The sequence below is a fragment of the Anabrus simplex genome, chromosome 6 (genome assembly GCF_040414725.1).
Source record: "Anabrus simplex isolate iqAnaSimp1 chromosome 6, ASM4041472v1, whole genome shotgun sequence".
Lineage (NCBI taxonomy): Eukaryota > Metazoa > Arthropoda > Insecta > Orthoptera > Tettigoniidae > Anabrus > Anabrus simplex.
The window spans coordinates 281,605,815-281,619,011 of NC_090270.1; the positions used below are offsets into that span (position 1 = coordinate 281,605,815).

Consider the following 13,197-nt stretch of genomic DNA (forward strand, 5'->3'; position numbering starts at 1 on the left):
TTGTTTAGTAGAGTTATGGTGTAGCAAGTATTATTTTGTAGTCTCCACATTGAAATACGCAGTCATCTGTTTTCAACTGTGTTTCAAAGTTGTAACCTCCATATTGAAGTGTTGGCAGTTGTTTTTAATAATGGCGGCTTTGTTGATATTCTCGAAGTGAAGTATTTTGCTACTGTGATTAAGGTTATGTGTGTGTTAATTTGTGAATAAAATTAAAATTAATTGTACCAACTGACAGCATCTCGTGTGCGTCTGTGTGCATGCGTTAAGTCTATATCAACGCCGATCATCGCTGACACAGTCCGACTCGTTGGCTGAACGGTCAGCGTACTGGCCTTCGGTTCAGAGGGTCCCGGGTTCGATTCCCGACCGGGTCAGGGATTTTAACCTTAATTGGTTAATTCCATTGGCACGGGGGCTGGGTGCATGTGTTGTCTTCATCATCATTTCATCCTCATCGCGACGCGCAGGTCGCTATCGGGAGTCAAATCAAAAGACCTGTACCTGGCGAGCCGAACCCGTCCTGGGATATCCCGGCACTAAAAGCCATACGCCATTTCATATTTATTTTTTTTCATTCAACCTTGTTAACTGAGATGGTGGTGGCTTTTGTTATGATTGTCTTAAGGTGAAAAAAAAGCGCGTGGTCAACATCCCATATCGACAAGGAAAATTGTGAAGATTATTATCAAAATGAAGAAACAATCGTAAAGGAACGATCCATTGAAGAACAGGACAATAGGAAGTCATGAATGAGGAAGGACTTCCTTTACTTTGGATAGGCCTACCCTAATATCATACAGTCAGAAGAAAATTAAATGTGAAGGCCTACTATATTGGAAGTCCATGACATTGATCAACAATAGCTTTACGTTGATTATTGTTTGTTGTGACGTCCTTTACCTCTTCCGCTACCACTCGTCTCTGAGAGATGGGGTTACTTCTGCGTCCCGAGTAAAACAGCCTACCTGAATATTGGCTGGAAGAAACTTGAGTTAGATAAATTTTTTTTTTTTTTTTTTTTTTTTTTTTAGCATGCCATGCCTTTGGTTCATACATCAAACATTTTTTCAACCAATCATTCAATCACTACTGATCTGCATTTAGGGTAGTCGCCCAGGTGGCAGATTCCCTATCCTCGGTATTTTGTCATGTGCTCTCTATAGATCTACGAGGCACAAACATAACTACCTGTCCTCTCGTACCATTTTTCAATTACCTGAGGCATACTGAAAATCTGATCCTGACAGCCCCTCTGTGGTCTGAAACGATACTGGTTTACATGTTCTGGTAACTACTGGCACGCGACACCTGTTTCATCATAGTATTCCACCTGTTCGATCCCTGCTATGAAAAGCTGATAGGAATGAAGAGTGTGCAGAGCAAATGGCAGAGCACTGTCTGTGACACTGTTGGAATACCAGCGTAGTATTTATTGTTCGTGAAAAGTGAGAAACCGTGCTGTTTTTTCGTTTGATCAAGCATTTCATATGATAACATTGTTTTTAACGCGACATTACATTCGATTAATAGGCCTGCTGTATTCTGACAAGAATACTGGCGTAATTACAAAAACCTATGCACCGAATGTTTAATATTTGCCTGTGTCTGTTACAGCATCGCCGGAAAATGGATGGGTGGATTCTATGAAACTTGGTATTTCAGTTCAGAATAAGGTCGAGTAGGATTGTAACTATAAGGTGCCCAAAAAATTACACCAGGAAGGGGTGCTTCAGAAGGGGCCTAAAGCGTAGAACTCAGAACTTCAGACTGGTGGTGGTCGTGGTGATTACTGTTTTAAGAGGAAGTACAAGTGGGCAACCATCGTCTATATAACACCAACCAGAGAGAAAAAAAGGAAGGGATCCGACACTTCGAAAAATCAAGGTTCGGCCAAAGAAAGACAAGGGCCGCGAAGGGCGTGAAAATGAAAGACTCCCTAGACTTCGGAAACCTAATAGCAGCGCTGTCGGAAAAGAACAAGAGTTGACCAAGAGAGGTCGGATAGGATAGATGAAAGTGAGGAGCCTGGCACAAGTAAGTGGAAGCAATGCCAGGGCTCAGCTAAGGGCTCCGTGGTCGCTAACCTTCGCTCCCAAGCTGAGAGCCCCTGGGGCCCCTTTTAGTCGCCTCTTACGACAGTCAGGGGATACCGTGGGTGTTATTCTCCCACCCCCACCCACAGGGGAATGCCTATACACTTATTCCAGCTCCACTCCTAAAGAATACACATACAGTAGAATTTCGTTTAGACAAGTTATCAGATGGATTCACAAGCATAAGCTCGATGCCCCTTGATGACATAGAAAGTTGATGTTTGATTACTGTACGATGAACTCTACAAGAACTGTTTTTAATGGATGAGGAAGTCGTCATGCTGACCATCTGCCCTTCTGGTTGGGTGATAGTCCTCTTGCCCCTCTTGCTATCCCTGAACTGCCTTTGATTTGTACTTTTTTGTATTGCTTTTAATCTCAACAAAAAAGAAGCTTTATATTTGCTAGTGGTTTAACTTTGCAGTAAAACCATTAGACTTTTGGCACCCGGGGGTTGGGGAAGTGGTGTTGATTATCGGTTTAAGAGAAAGTACAACTGGGCAACCATCTTCTCTTAACACTAATTAGAGAGAAAAAGTAAAATAATCGTAGGTGGGATAGGCGTCCTTATCGAGACACCCTTGGAAAATGAGTAGGGAGGCTGTTTTCCGTTGCTTTCCTCCCCAATCAAATCACATACAGCCTAGTGCACACACCGTATATCCGTGAACTTAAGCTGTTTTCCCGTGATGTTAACATAAACAGTCAGACAAAAATTGAACTAAATCTAATTTCGACTTTTCTATAAGTTAGTGATCGCCTGGTAGCCATGATCGTTAAGGTGTTGAAACGGTCTGACAGCGTGGTTATCCGGTTCGAGACCCGTTGGTCGAAAAAAGTTTCACCATCAGAATGTTGGCCGGCAGGGTAGGGGAGGTGGTGGTATACAATTTATAATCACTACATTGCGTGTCAAAAGCCTGGATTAAATGCCAAACCTCTCAGCAGTGCTCATATGGAGTGAGGGCGTATGACGCTGTTGATGGTGATTCGTCCGTCGGATGGGGGCGTTAACCCTTGGTGATATTCGACAGGAGTAGGCTATGTGCCGGCACCGGGTTCCACCTTCTCCCGTCCTACTATCACATATCACGTCATTCATTTCATCTCATTAACTCATCTGATGAGGTTGACGTCAAATAAGGCATCCGGTCACAAAAACCCGCCACGACAGATTCATCTCACCTCACGCCTGGCCCCCGTAGAGAAACGGGACAAGGGTTGGACAAACAAAACCTAATCCGTGAAAAAAAAAAAAAAAAAAGTGTGAGTCAAAGAATTTGAACTGAACAGAAAAACATAGGGTTGGCGTCAGGAAGGGCATCCGGTCGTAAAACCGAGCCAAATTCACATGTGCTACCCCACCAGTGGGGGAAATGGTGGTGGTGATTATTGTTTTAAGAGGAAGTGCAACTAGGCAACCATCCTCTATTAACACTAACCAGAGAGAAAAATGGGACGGATCCGATACTTCGATAAATGAAGGTATCGGCCAGAGAAAGGCAAGAGTCATGAAGGGCGTGAAAATGAAAGAAGAAAAGAACAAGAGTTGACCAAGGGAGGTCGGATAGGATAGGTGAAAGCGAGGAGCCTGGCACAAGTAAGTGGAAGCAATGCCAGGACTCAGCTGAGGGCCCCGTGGTCGCCAACCCACGCTCCAAAGTTCAGAGCTCCATGGGGCTCTTTTAGTCGCCTTTTACGTCAGGCAGGGGATACCGTAGGTGTTATTCTACCACTCTCACTCACAGGGGGACATGTGCGACCCCACAGATGTGGGAAAAGTGGCAGAAAAAGAAGATGGCCCTCTTGGACAGTGCTGAGTAGGCCTAATTCCATTTTTATGTTAGGCTTCACTTAATTGCATTTCTCAGGGTCAAGGGTGGGAGGCAGAAGGGTGAGAATTGTATTCCCTTGTCAGTGTCGTGATGTCAGAATGGCTAATTTTACCTTCTCGATGAGCTTCCTAAAATACTCAGACTGCAAGATGGCGCTGTGTAGAAGTAGAGAAAGCTAAGAGGCTAGTTCAGTATTCGCCAAGAAGTGCTTCAGGACAGTCGAGATTTCACCTCCTCTCTCTCAACATGAGTCACGACATGGATCTCCTGGTAAGTCTCGTCTTCAGCATCCTGTATCCTTGGGTCAAAGGTGGGAAGCGACACGATAGATGTATTGTGTGAATCAAACTACGCGGGATAAAAGTCGGTTGTAGTTTATTGCGTGCCAGTTCAGTCATTGATCCAACTGCGGTCAGCTGTACGTATCGGAAAGAGGCCAAAACGCGACATTTTAAACTCATCAGTGAATGACAGTCCCTGTTTTGTAATTACAATAATACTTGCCAGGAATGTTCTATTTTTACAAATCTGCTAATATATTTTCGTGCTAAAATTGTATCGTGCGGTTGAGCCAACTAAACAAAAAACAAATGAAAGCCACTACGCAACGACCATGAAGTAAACAGGAGAATATGTTACAGTCGAAATATTCAGTAATATGTTCTAGCTTTAAAACTTTATTTTTAAAAATGTGTTATGATATAATGTGCTTGCTGCATGTTTTACTCCCAACGTTTCTTGGAGATTTACTTTTATTATAGAACCGCTTGCTATGAATGTTGCTTTTGGTTGATCAACATGAACAAGAATTTCGTTTTCTTCGTAAAATTTAATGTCAGTGATATAGAGTTTCTTTATTAACTTTTCTTCAGCTTATCCTAGACTGTCCGCCTCTGTGGTGTAGTGGTTAATGTGTTTAACTGCCACCCCCGGAGACCTGGGTTCGATTCCCGGCTTTGCCACGATGGCTGGAATGAGATCTACTCAATCTCGGCAGGTCAAATAAGTAAAGGGGGTTCGATTCCCTCCTCTGCCGTCCTCAAAGTGCTTTCCCACTTCTCCACCAGGCAAATGGCCGGATGATACCTAACTTAAGGCCATGGCTGCTTCCTTCTCTCTTCCTCTTTCAATCTTCCCATCCCCAACAAGGCCGCAGTTCAGCATAGCAGGTGAGGCTGCTTGGGCTAGGTACTGGTTCTCTTCCCCAGTTTAATCCACGACCAAATATCTCACGCTCCAGTATACTGTCCTTGAGGTGGTTGAGATGGGACCCCTCGCTGATTCCGAGGGAAAAAACCAACCCTAGTAGGAAAACGGATTAAATAAATAAATTATCCCAGGCTCACTTTCTCATTTTGGCCGGGAGTTTAAGGCCCTTCCTGACGCCATATGATTTTTGAGACGAAAATCTCATCCCTAGATCGACCGGCATTCGAATCTTGGCCTTCCGGGTGGGAAGCCAGTAGCTAAGCCAATGAGCAAATTACGCCCCCTTGTAGAGTTTCTTGATTGATTTTATTTTTTTACATAACTAGCAAGACGTATCTTTCGTTGACGGGTCGATAGTTGGCGATGTTACTGACTTCTGTACGTACACTTCACTGACGAGTAATGTTTAAGCAGCAATCTTCGCACTCTCTGGTGTCCAGTCTGAATTAGCAGGGCTTACTAAGTATCCAGCGCTCGGCCGGCGGGTGCTATGGAACGCATCCTTCAACACATAAAAGCCGAATGTCCTGGAAGAATCATTACAGTTCCAAAGAAAATGCATATAGCCTTTTTAACATGGATATGTTTTGGAGTTGCCTGCTGCCATTTCTTGATGGATACAGTACTTTTGTATCCATCTGTTAGCACAGGCCAGAGTAAAGTGTAGCTTCCACCGAAGTCCCAGTCTCATCCATGGCTGTGACAATATGGAAGCTGCTGGGGTATGGGTGGTGCTGAATAATGACATTCAGAGCACGACTAATGCATCTGAGTGTTATGAAAGGTGTTGCTCATAGGGTCAGTCGTGCTGCAATAGCACTTTCTGATCCAGTGAGGAAAGCAATGGCAAACTACCTAACTCCTCGTCTTGCCTAGTACGCCTCATTTTGGTGCTGCCATTGGTTTTTGTTGTTTACTTATAACCGCATAACCTTTGGTGGTGCTATTTGAGGATCCAACCAGTCTCTGGGCCGATGACCTAACAGCCAGACATGTTTTGGAGCTGGGGTCCATCTGGAATCTCTCTGTGGTTAGGGACAATAAAATAACATCCACGCCGCGGGCTTAGTGGGTCAGACGGTTGAGGTGCTGGTCTTCTGACCCCAACTTGGCAGGTTCGATCCTGGCTCAGTGCGGTGGTATTTGGAGGAGCTAAAATAAGCCAGCCTCGTGTCAGTAGATTTACTGGCACGTAAAAGAACTCCTGCGAGACTAAATTCCGGCACCTCGGCGTGTCCTTAAACCGTAGAAATAGTTAATGAACGTAAACCAGATAACATTATTATTATTATTATTATTATTATTATTATTATTATTATTATTATTATTATTAATATACCCTGCCTGTCTATGAAGCGACCAAAAGAGAACTAAGGGGCTCTTAACTTTGGAGCGTGATTTGGCGACCACGGGGCCTTTAGCTTAGTCCTGGTATTGCTTCCACTTCCGGGTGGGAAGCCAGTAGCTAAGCCAATGAGCAAATTACGCCCCCTTGTAGAGTTTCTTGACTTTTTTTTTATTTTTATTTTTACGTAACTAGCAAGACGTATCTTTCGTTGACGGGTCGATAGTTTGCTCCTTCACCTTCCTCTTGTAATAAATGTATAGAGCTGGCAGGATGGTCTTACAGATCAAATGCGAAAATGTTAATAAAATATAAATTTAAAACCTGGTTGCCTAGTTACTAAGCTGTCGGTTTTCTGTCCACTCATCGCTTTCATCTATCCTATCCGACCTCCCGTAGTCAACTCTTGTTCTTTTCCGACCCCGACACTATTAGGTTGCGAGGACTAGGGTATCTTTCATTTTCACGCCCTTCGTGGCCCTTGTCTTTCTTTGGCCGATATCTTCGTTTTTCGAAGCGTCGGACCCTTTCCATTTTTCCCTTCCTCTTTATCTATTTACCCTCTAGGGTCGGTTTGTTCCTCGGACTCAGCGAGGGATCCCACCTCTACCGCCTCAAGCGCAGTGTCCTATAGCGTCAGACTCTGGGTCGGGGATACAACTGGGGAGGATGACCAGTACCTCACCCAGGATCTTGCGGGGGGATGGGGAGATTGGAAGGGACAGACAAAGTAGAGATAAGAATGCGGCCGTGGCCTTAAGTTAGGCCATCCCGGTATTTGCCTGGAGAAGAAGTGGGAAATGGGAAACCACGGAAAACCACTTCCAGGATGGCTGAGGTAGGAATTGAACCCACCTGTACTCAGTTGACCTCCCGAGGCTGAGTTGACCCAGTTCGAGCCCTCGTACCACTTTCAAATTTCGTGGCAGAGCCGGGAATCGAATCTGGACCTCCGGGGGTAGCAGCTAATCACACTAACCACTACACTACAGAGGCGGACCAATTTTTTCTCTCCGATTAGTATTAAATAGAATATGGTTGCCTAGTTGTACTTCCTCTTAAAACAATAATCACCACCACCACCGTCTCTCTGGAATTAGCGTCATCAATTTAGCGTAGATAATTTTGAGTGGACAGAAAACCGACAGCTTAGTAACTAGGCAACCAGGTTTTAAATTTATATTTTATTAACATTTTCGCATTTGATCTGTAAGTCCATCCTGCCAGCTCTATACATTTATTACAAGAGGAAGGTGAAGGAGCAAAATCTTTACAACATGGGACATGTCATGGCATTGTGACTACTCTGATAGAAAAGCACGGTACAGGAACTTGGCTTGGATGAGGATAGTTTTAATAGGGGCTACAGAACAAATGTATCACAATGTTAAATTGGCTTCACTTAAAAATTTGGCTATTGCTTCCTTACCAACGACGAAAAGGCGTTTGATATAAATTGATTACTTCTGATTTGTATCTAGTGCATCCAAAAATTGTATGGTTGTAGACTCCCCAAATTGTCCCTCTGATCGCAACCAAGAAGCAACCAGGGTTCGTCATCTTCTTCCTCACGTTAATACCGTGTGCCCGAAACCGCCTTCTATATACAGTACGTACAAAATAATAGCGCCGTGTTTTAAACGAGTTTCCACTGTCATTGACTGGCGTTTCGTCTAGGTCACAGCAAAGCCCCTCACGCATGGTAACATCACCGAAGGCAGCAGAATATTACTTCTCATAATACATATCTTGCGAATATTTATGGCCATAAAATTGTCTACTAAATTAACGACCAGTTTTTTGGACGTAGATCTTAACATAGGTGTGAATTGAAATGGCGTATGGCTTTTAGTGCCGGGAGTGTCCGAGGACATGTTCGGCTCGCCAGCTGCAGGTCTTTTGATCTGACTCCCGTAGGCGATCTGCGCGTCATGATGATGAAATTATGATGAAGACAGCACATACACCCAGCCCCCGTGCCAGAGAAATTAATGAATGATGTTTAAAATTCCCGACCCTGCCGGGAACCGAACGCCAGTACACTGACCACTCAGCCAACGAGTCGGACATATAGGTGTGAGATGGCATGGGAATGTTGTATGCAGATGAGCTGCGTTATCAGCAGCTGTATAGCGCATGCATGTTCTCTGCCGCGGTCGTAGTTATCATAAACCATTGTTAAGCATATCGCTAAAAAAACCATAGTTCTTAAAATTATTTACGTAATTTATCTATGTGTACGCTCCGTATGGTGTATTAGTAAAAGTTTAAAATTAAAAGAACTTCACCTCAGCAGATGAAAAATGTATGAATGGGAGGATATAATAAATGTTTATATTATTGTAAAAATGTCATGTCATGTCATGCTTAATTTTTTATACGATCTTGATACCTTTTTCTTGTCATAAGCTCAAATTTGAATATTGTGCTTATAGTAACGTCATCGAACACAAAAATCTACTTAATAACAAGCCCATAATAATAATAATAATAATAATAATAATAATAATAATAATAATAATAATAATGGCTTCGTGTCTCACTAACTACTACTTTTACGGTTTTCGGAGAAGCTGATGTGCCGGAATTTAGTCCCTCATGAGTTTTTTTACGTGCCAGTAGATATACCGGCACGAGGCTGACGTATTTGAGCACCTTCAAATACCACCGGACTGAGCCAGGATCGAACCTGCCAGCGTAGGGTCATAAGGCCAGCGCCTCAACCATCGGAGCCACTCAGAACCGTTATTTTTTATTATAATAACAAAAAGTGATACTGTTTCTTCTTTCTAATAATGTTATTGCTTTTTAAGTCCCACTAACTACTTTTTTCGGGGATTTTTCTTTCTGAAATTACTATTAATTGGGCAGTCTAAAAATTGTAGTGTGCAACGCATCCGGAAAATGTGTATTGCATGTTGTCCACGGATCCTTGAACTATAATCACACTTCGGTAGTTATTACATCAGCAGCTATATTCGCTTCCACAAAGGCTTAGAGAATGCGGAGAGCGGATATGATACGTCTCACTGTATACTCGAGACAACATATGCTTGGCGTTAACATTGTGCATATAGCAGCAGTGGTCTTAAAGTAGACAGCTGAATCATACCATTTCAAAACGTTCCATATCCATTTTTCAATTACAATTTTTTAAATCGAAAAACCGTTTTACGACTTTCATTTTGGCGTTTCTACAAGTTTATTGGTTACTTCTACATTAACTGTTAGTTTTAAACAACTTCAAGCATATAGATAACTGAAGATCTCCTCGGAATAAGGATGTAGCCAACAAGTCAGTACTTTTTTTTTCAGGAGAAATGAAACTTATTTTTGTGATTTATTTCATGGTAGACACAACTTGAACCAATTTTATATGCAAGTGTACAAAAGAGTTCATCTATTATAAATAATATATTATTATTATTATTATTAAAGGTTTAAAAAAATAATTTATGAATATTGGATGTGATACAATGGAAAACAATCTGCAAGTAATGTCTTACATTTATATATAACAGAAGAGAAATCCTGTACATGAACTTGGAACAAAAATGATAGCAAATCTATACTGTATATATAAAATAAAAGTTTTGTCTGTACACTGCTCAGAATTTGAAAAGAATGGTATTTCTATATCGATCAGTCCACAGTAACAAGGAAATGTACTTTTTACTTTTCCGTAATGTCTGTCTGTCTGTCTGTCTGTCTGTCTGTCTGTCTGTCTGTCTGTCTGTCTGTCTGTCTGTCTGTCTGTCTGTCTGTCTGTCTGTCTGTCTGTCTGTCTGTCTGTCTGTCTGTCTGTACACGCATCGCGAGAAAACGGCTGAAGATAATTTAATGAAAATCGGTATGTAAAGTGGAGGGATGAACCACTACAATCTAGGCTATAAATCATTTTACTCACGCTGAGCGAAATGGTAGTTTAGGGGAAGGCCTACAATTTAATTTTCCAATATTTATATTATTAGTGGTCTTATCGACAAATATTACATAACTGAAGTTATATACTGTAGAATTAAATTTCCGATCATTGATGTCTCATACATGTTTACCGTATCTGTTATGATAGAGATATTCATGAATTTCGATTTTTATTGCTAAGTCCATATCAACGCCGAGCCACGATAAAATGGGTTAACAGAATTTAATGAAAATCGGTACATAGAGTCGGGGAATAAGAAACTACAATCTAAGCTATAAATAATTTTATTCATCCTAGATGAAATTGTAGTTTAGGGGAAGGCACCTAAAATTTAATTTTTAAATACCTACAGTATGCTATTGGTCCTATCGAAAAGTACTGCATAACAAAAGTTGGAGAAAATACAATTTCCGATCATTTATGTTTTATTCAGTTTTACCGTACCGACTATGATAAGAATGGTATTTCAGAGTCGGAAGAAAACTAAATGTGAAGGCCTACAATATCGAAAGCGCATAACATTCATCAACAATAACATTATATTGACCATTGTTTGTTGTGATGTTGATTTGTCTTAAGCTGCCACTCAACTTCGATAGATGGGATTACTGCTGCGTACCGAGTATAACAGCCTAACTGAATATTGGCGGGAAATAGCTGGGGAGTTAGAAAAATTTCTTCTTTAACATTCCATTCCTCTGGTTCGTGCATTTCCTGATACTGCTGGTGCGTAACACACTGGTTCATCATAGTATTCCAGCTATTTGATCCCTACTCTGACGGGCTGTTTTGAATGAACTGTGTGCACATTTAAGGCAGAGGCTCACTTAGTAGTAGTAGTAGTATGACCTGGTCTAGAATTATAATTTAGGCCTATTCCAATTATAGCACCATAATTCACTAAATAATTCAAAATTCAACCCTGAAAAGAGCCGTTTGTTTAAGAAAAGCTTCTTCCGCTTCACTTTTATTAAATCTATATTCATTTTATTCCGAATTAGCAGTGAAGAGGGGCTTTCTCCTCTGGCTTGGAGGAAGAATTTGCCTCCAAGTCAGATAGTTATTTCCGCCGCCAGTGTAGTGAACTGAGATTTTCCGATTCATGGGGTATTCCTAGGTAAAAAAAACAAATTAGTAAAAGGGCATAGATTTTGCCCTAGGACTCTCCACTATTCGATGCCCGTCCCCCCACCCCCACCCCCACCCCCTGCCGAAAAAATACGAAGAGTGTTCATGGATCACGGCTGTCTGGTCATTCCACCTCTGGAACTTTGTATTTTTACATCGGCAGCGTAGTACTGTTCGTTAAAAGTGACAAATGATGTAGGTTTTCTTCATTTGATCGAGTATTTCATATGAAGGCATTGCTTTTAATCGCGTCATTCCTACTGACATCATTGTAATGACCTATGTTCATTTCAGTTGGGAAAATGACTAAGACAGTCTTTCGGAAGATGTAAACAGGCAGATGTAGAGTGAGTGTCTGCTATTATAATAAAAACTTCCTAACCTGATTGTGACTGATTGTAGGCAAGCGGCCCTACTATTACAATGAAACCCAGTCTTCATATGAGAAAAGATGTTTGGTGACTTCCCCGTCGCGTTTCTAGGGTAATGTTAAGAGCTATGCAATATAATACTATCTTGCTCACAACGCGTACACTACCTAACCTAGAATTCTGTATACAATGTAGAATTCCGTAGCGAAGCACGGGTACATCAGCTAGTAACTTAATATTAGTGTAATAATCACTCAATGTCCTGATACCAGGAAGTTTCGTATCAAATTGCGATAACGTGAATTTTTGAACTGGAGTGAATTGACCCATAAGGGAAAGGGCGTCACATTATTTAAGGAATACACATCAACTAATAAGTGGATATCTGATCACCATGGTCTGCCATGTTCAGAATGGCGTGAAGCAATCAAGATGACAGCTAACGTTGTTGCAGTCCTCTCCTTACCGGGCAGGTCTCAGGACTAAACCCTCTGTCGGCGTTGCCACAGAGAGCATGAAACACTTGCCCATGTCCTGTGTGCTTGTCCATTCGGAGATGTTTTGTCCTGTGTGCTTGTCCGTTCGGAGATGTTTTAAGGAATAGTCGACACCAGAAGATTCGACATATGATGGCCGGCGCCCTCAAAGAACGACGCCGTATGGTCAACGAGGAAGTGTCTGGATTGGTGGCAAACGGCAGCACCGGACGAATAAATATCATAGCCTTTAAACCGGAAAACATGAACGGAAGATCATTGACCCAACTGTGCGATTTGAATCACATTCTGGTCAACCGGAAGGTGGATTTAGAGAAGAAGGGTATTTATGACCCTACAGTCTCGTATTATAAAGAAAAATATGGACTGCAAAATATATCAGTCACAGGTTTGATGGTGGGAGCCCGGGAAATATTTCCTAAATTCTTATCGCAATTTTGCACTTCATTAGGTTTACAAAAACATCTGTTGACAAACATAGCGGTAGCTGCCATCTGCGATTCAATATTAATTTTAAGAAACCAACCACACAGTCAATAGCATCGTGTACGTACTTTATGCTTCTTAGTTCCTTTTTGTACTGTATGTGAAAGATATTTCACATTTCACATTTCATGTTCCATGCTCATATGATTTATTACATAGTACTTGTTTTATAACCTGTTAAACAGTGATGGTAGGTTTTGTATTGAAAAATGAAGTACAGTATACTTTGTCCTAGTGACAACGCTATAATTAGGGAAGTTGTAAAATAAAATAAATAACATAAAAATGTCAAAGTATAGATGTGG

At 41.6% G+C, this 13,197-nt stretch overlaps 1 protein-coding gene across 1 annotated transcript in view; it reads left to right on the forward strand.

The window, feature by feature from the left end:
• Nucleotides 1-4,083: 4,083 nt before the first annotated feature.
• Nucleotides 4,084-13,197, forward strand: part of LOC136876457 (actin-binding Rho-activating protein) — a 131,877-nt gene continuing 122,763 nt past the window's right edge. The window contains exon 1 of the mRNA XM_067150441.2: nucleotides 4,084-4,201. Coding sequence (XP_067006542.2) covers nucleotides 4,178-4,201 — 24 coding nt within the window. The 5' untranslated portion in view covers nucleotides 4,084-4,177. The remainder of the gene's footprint in view (nucleotides 4,202-13,197) is intronic.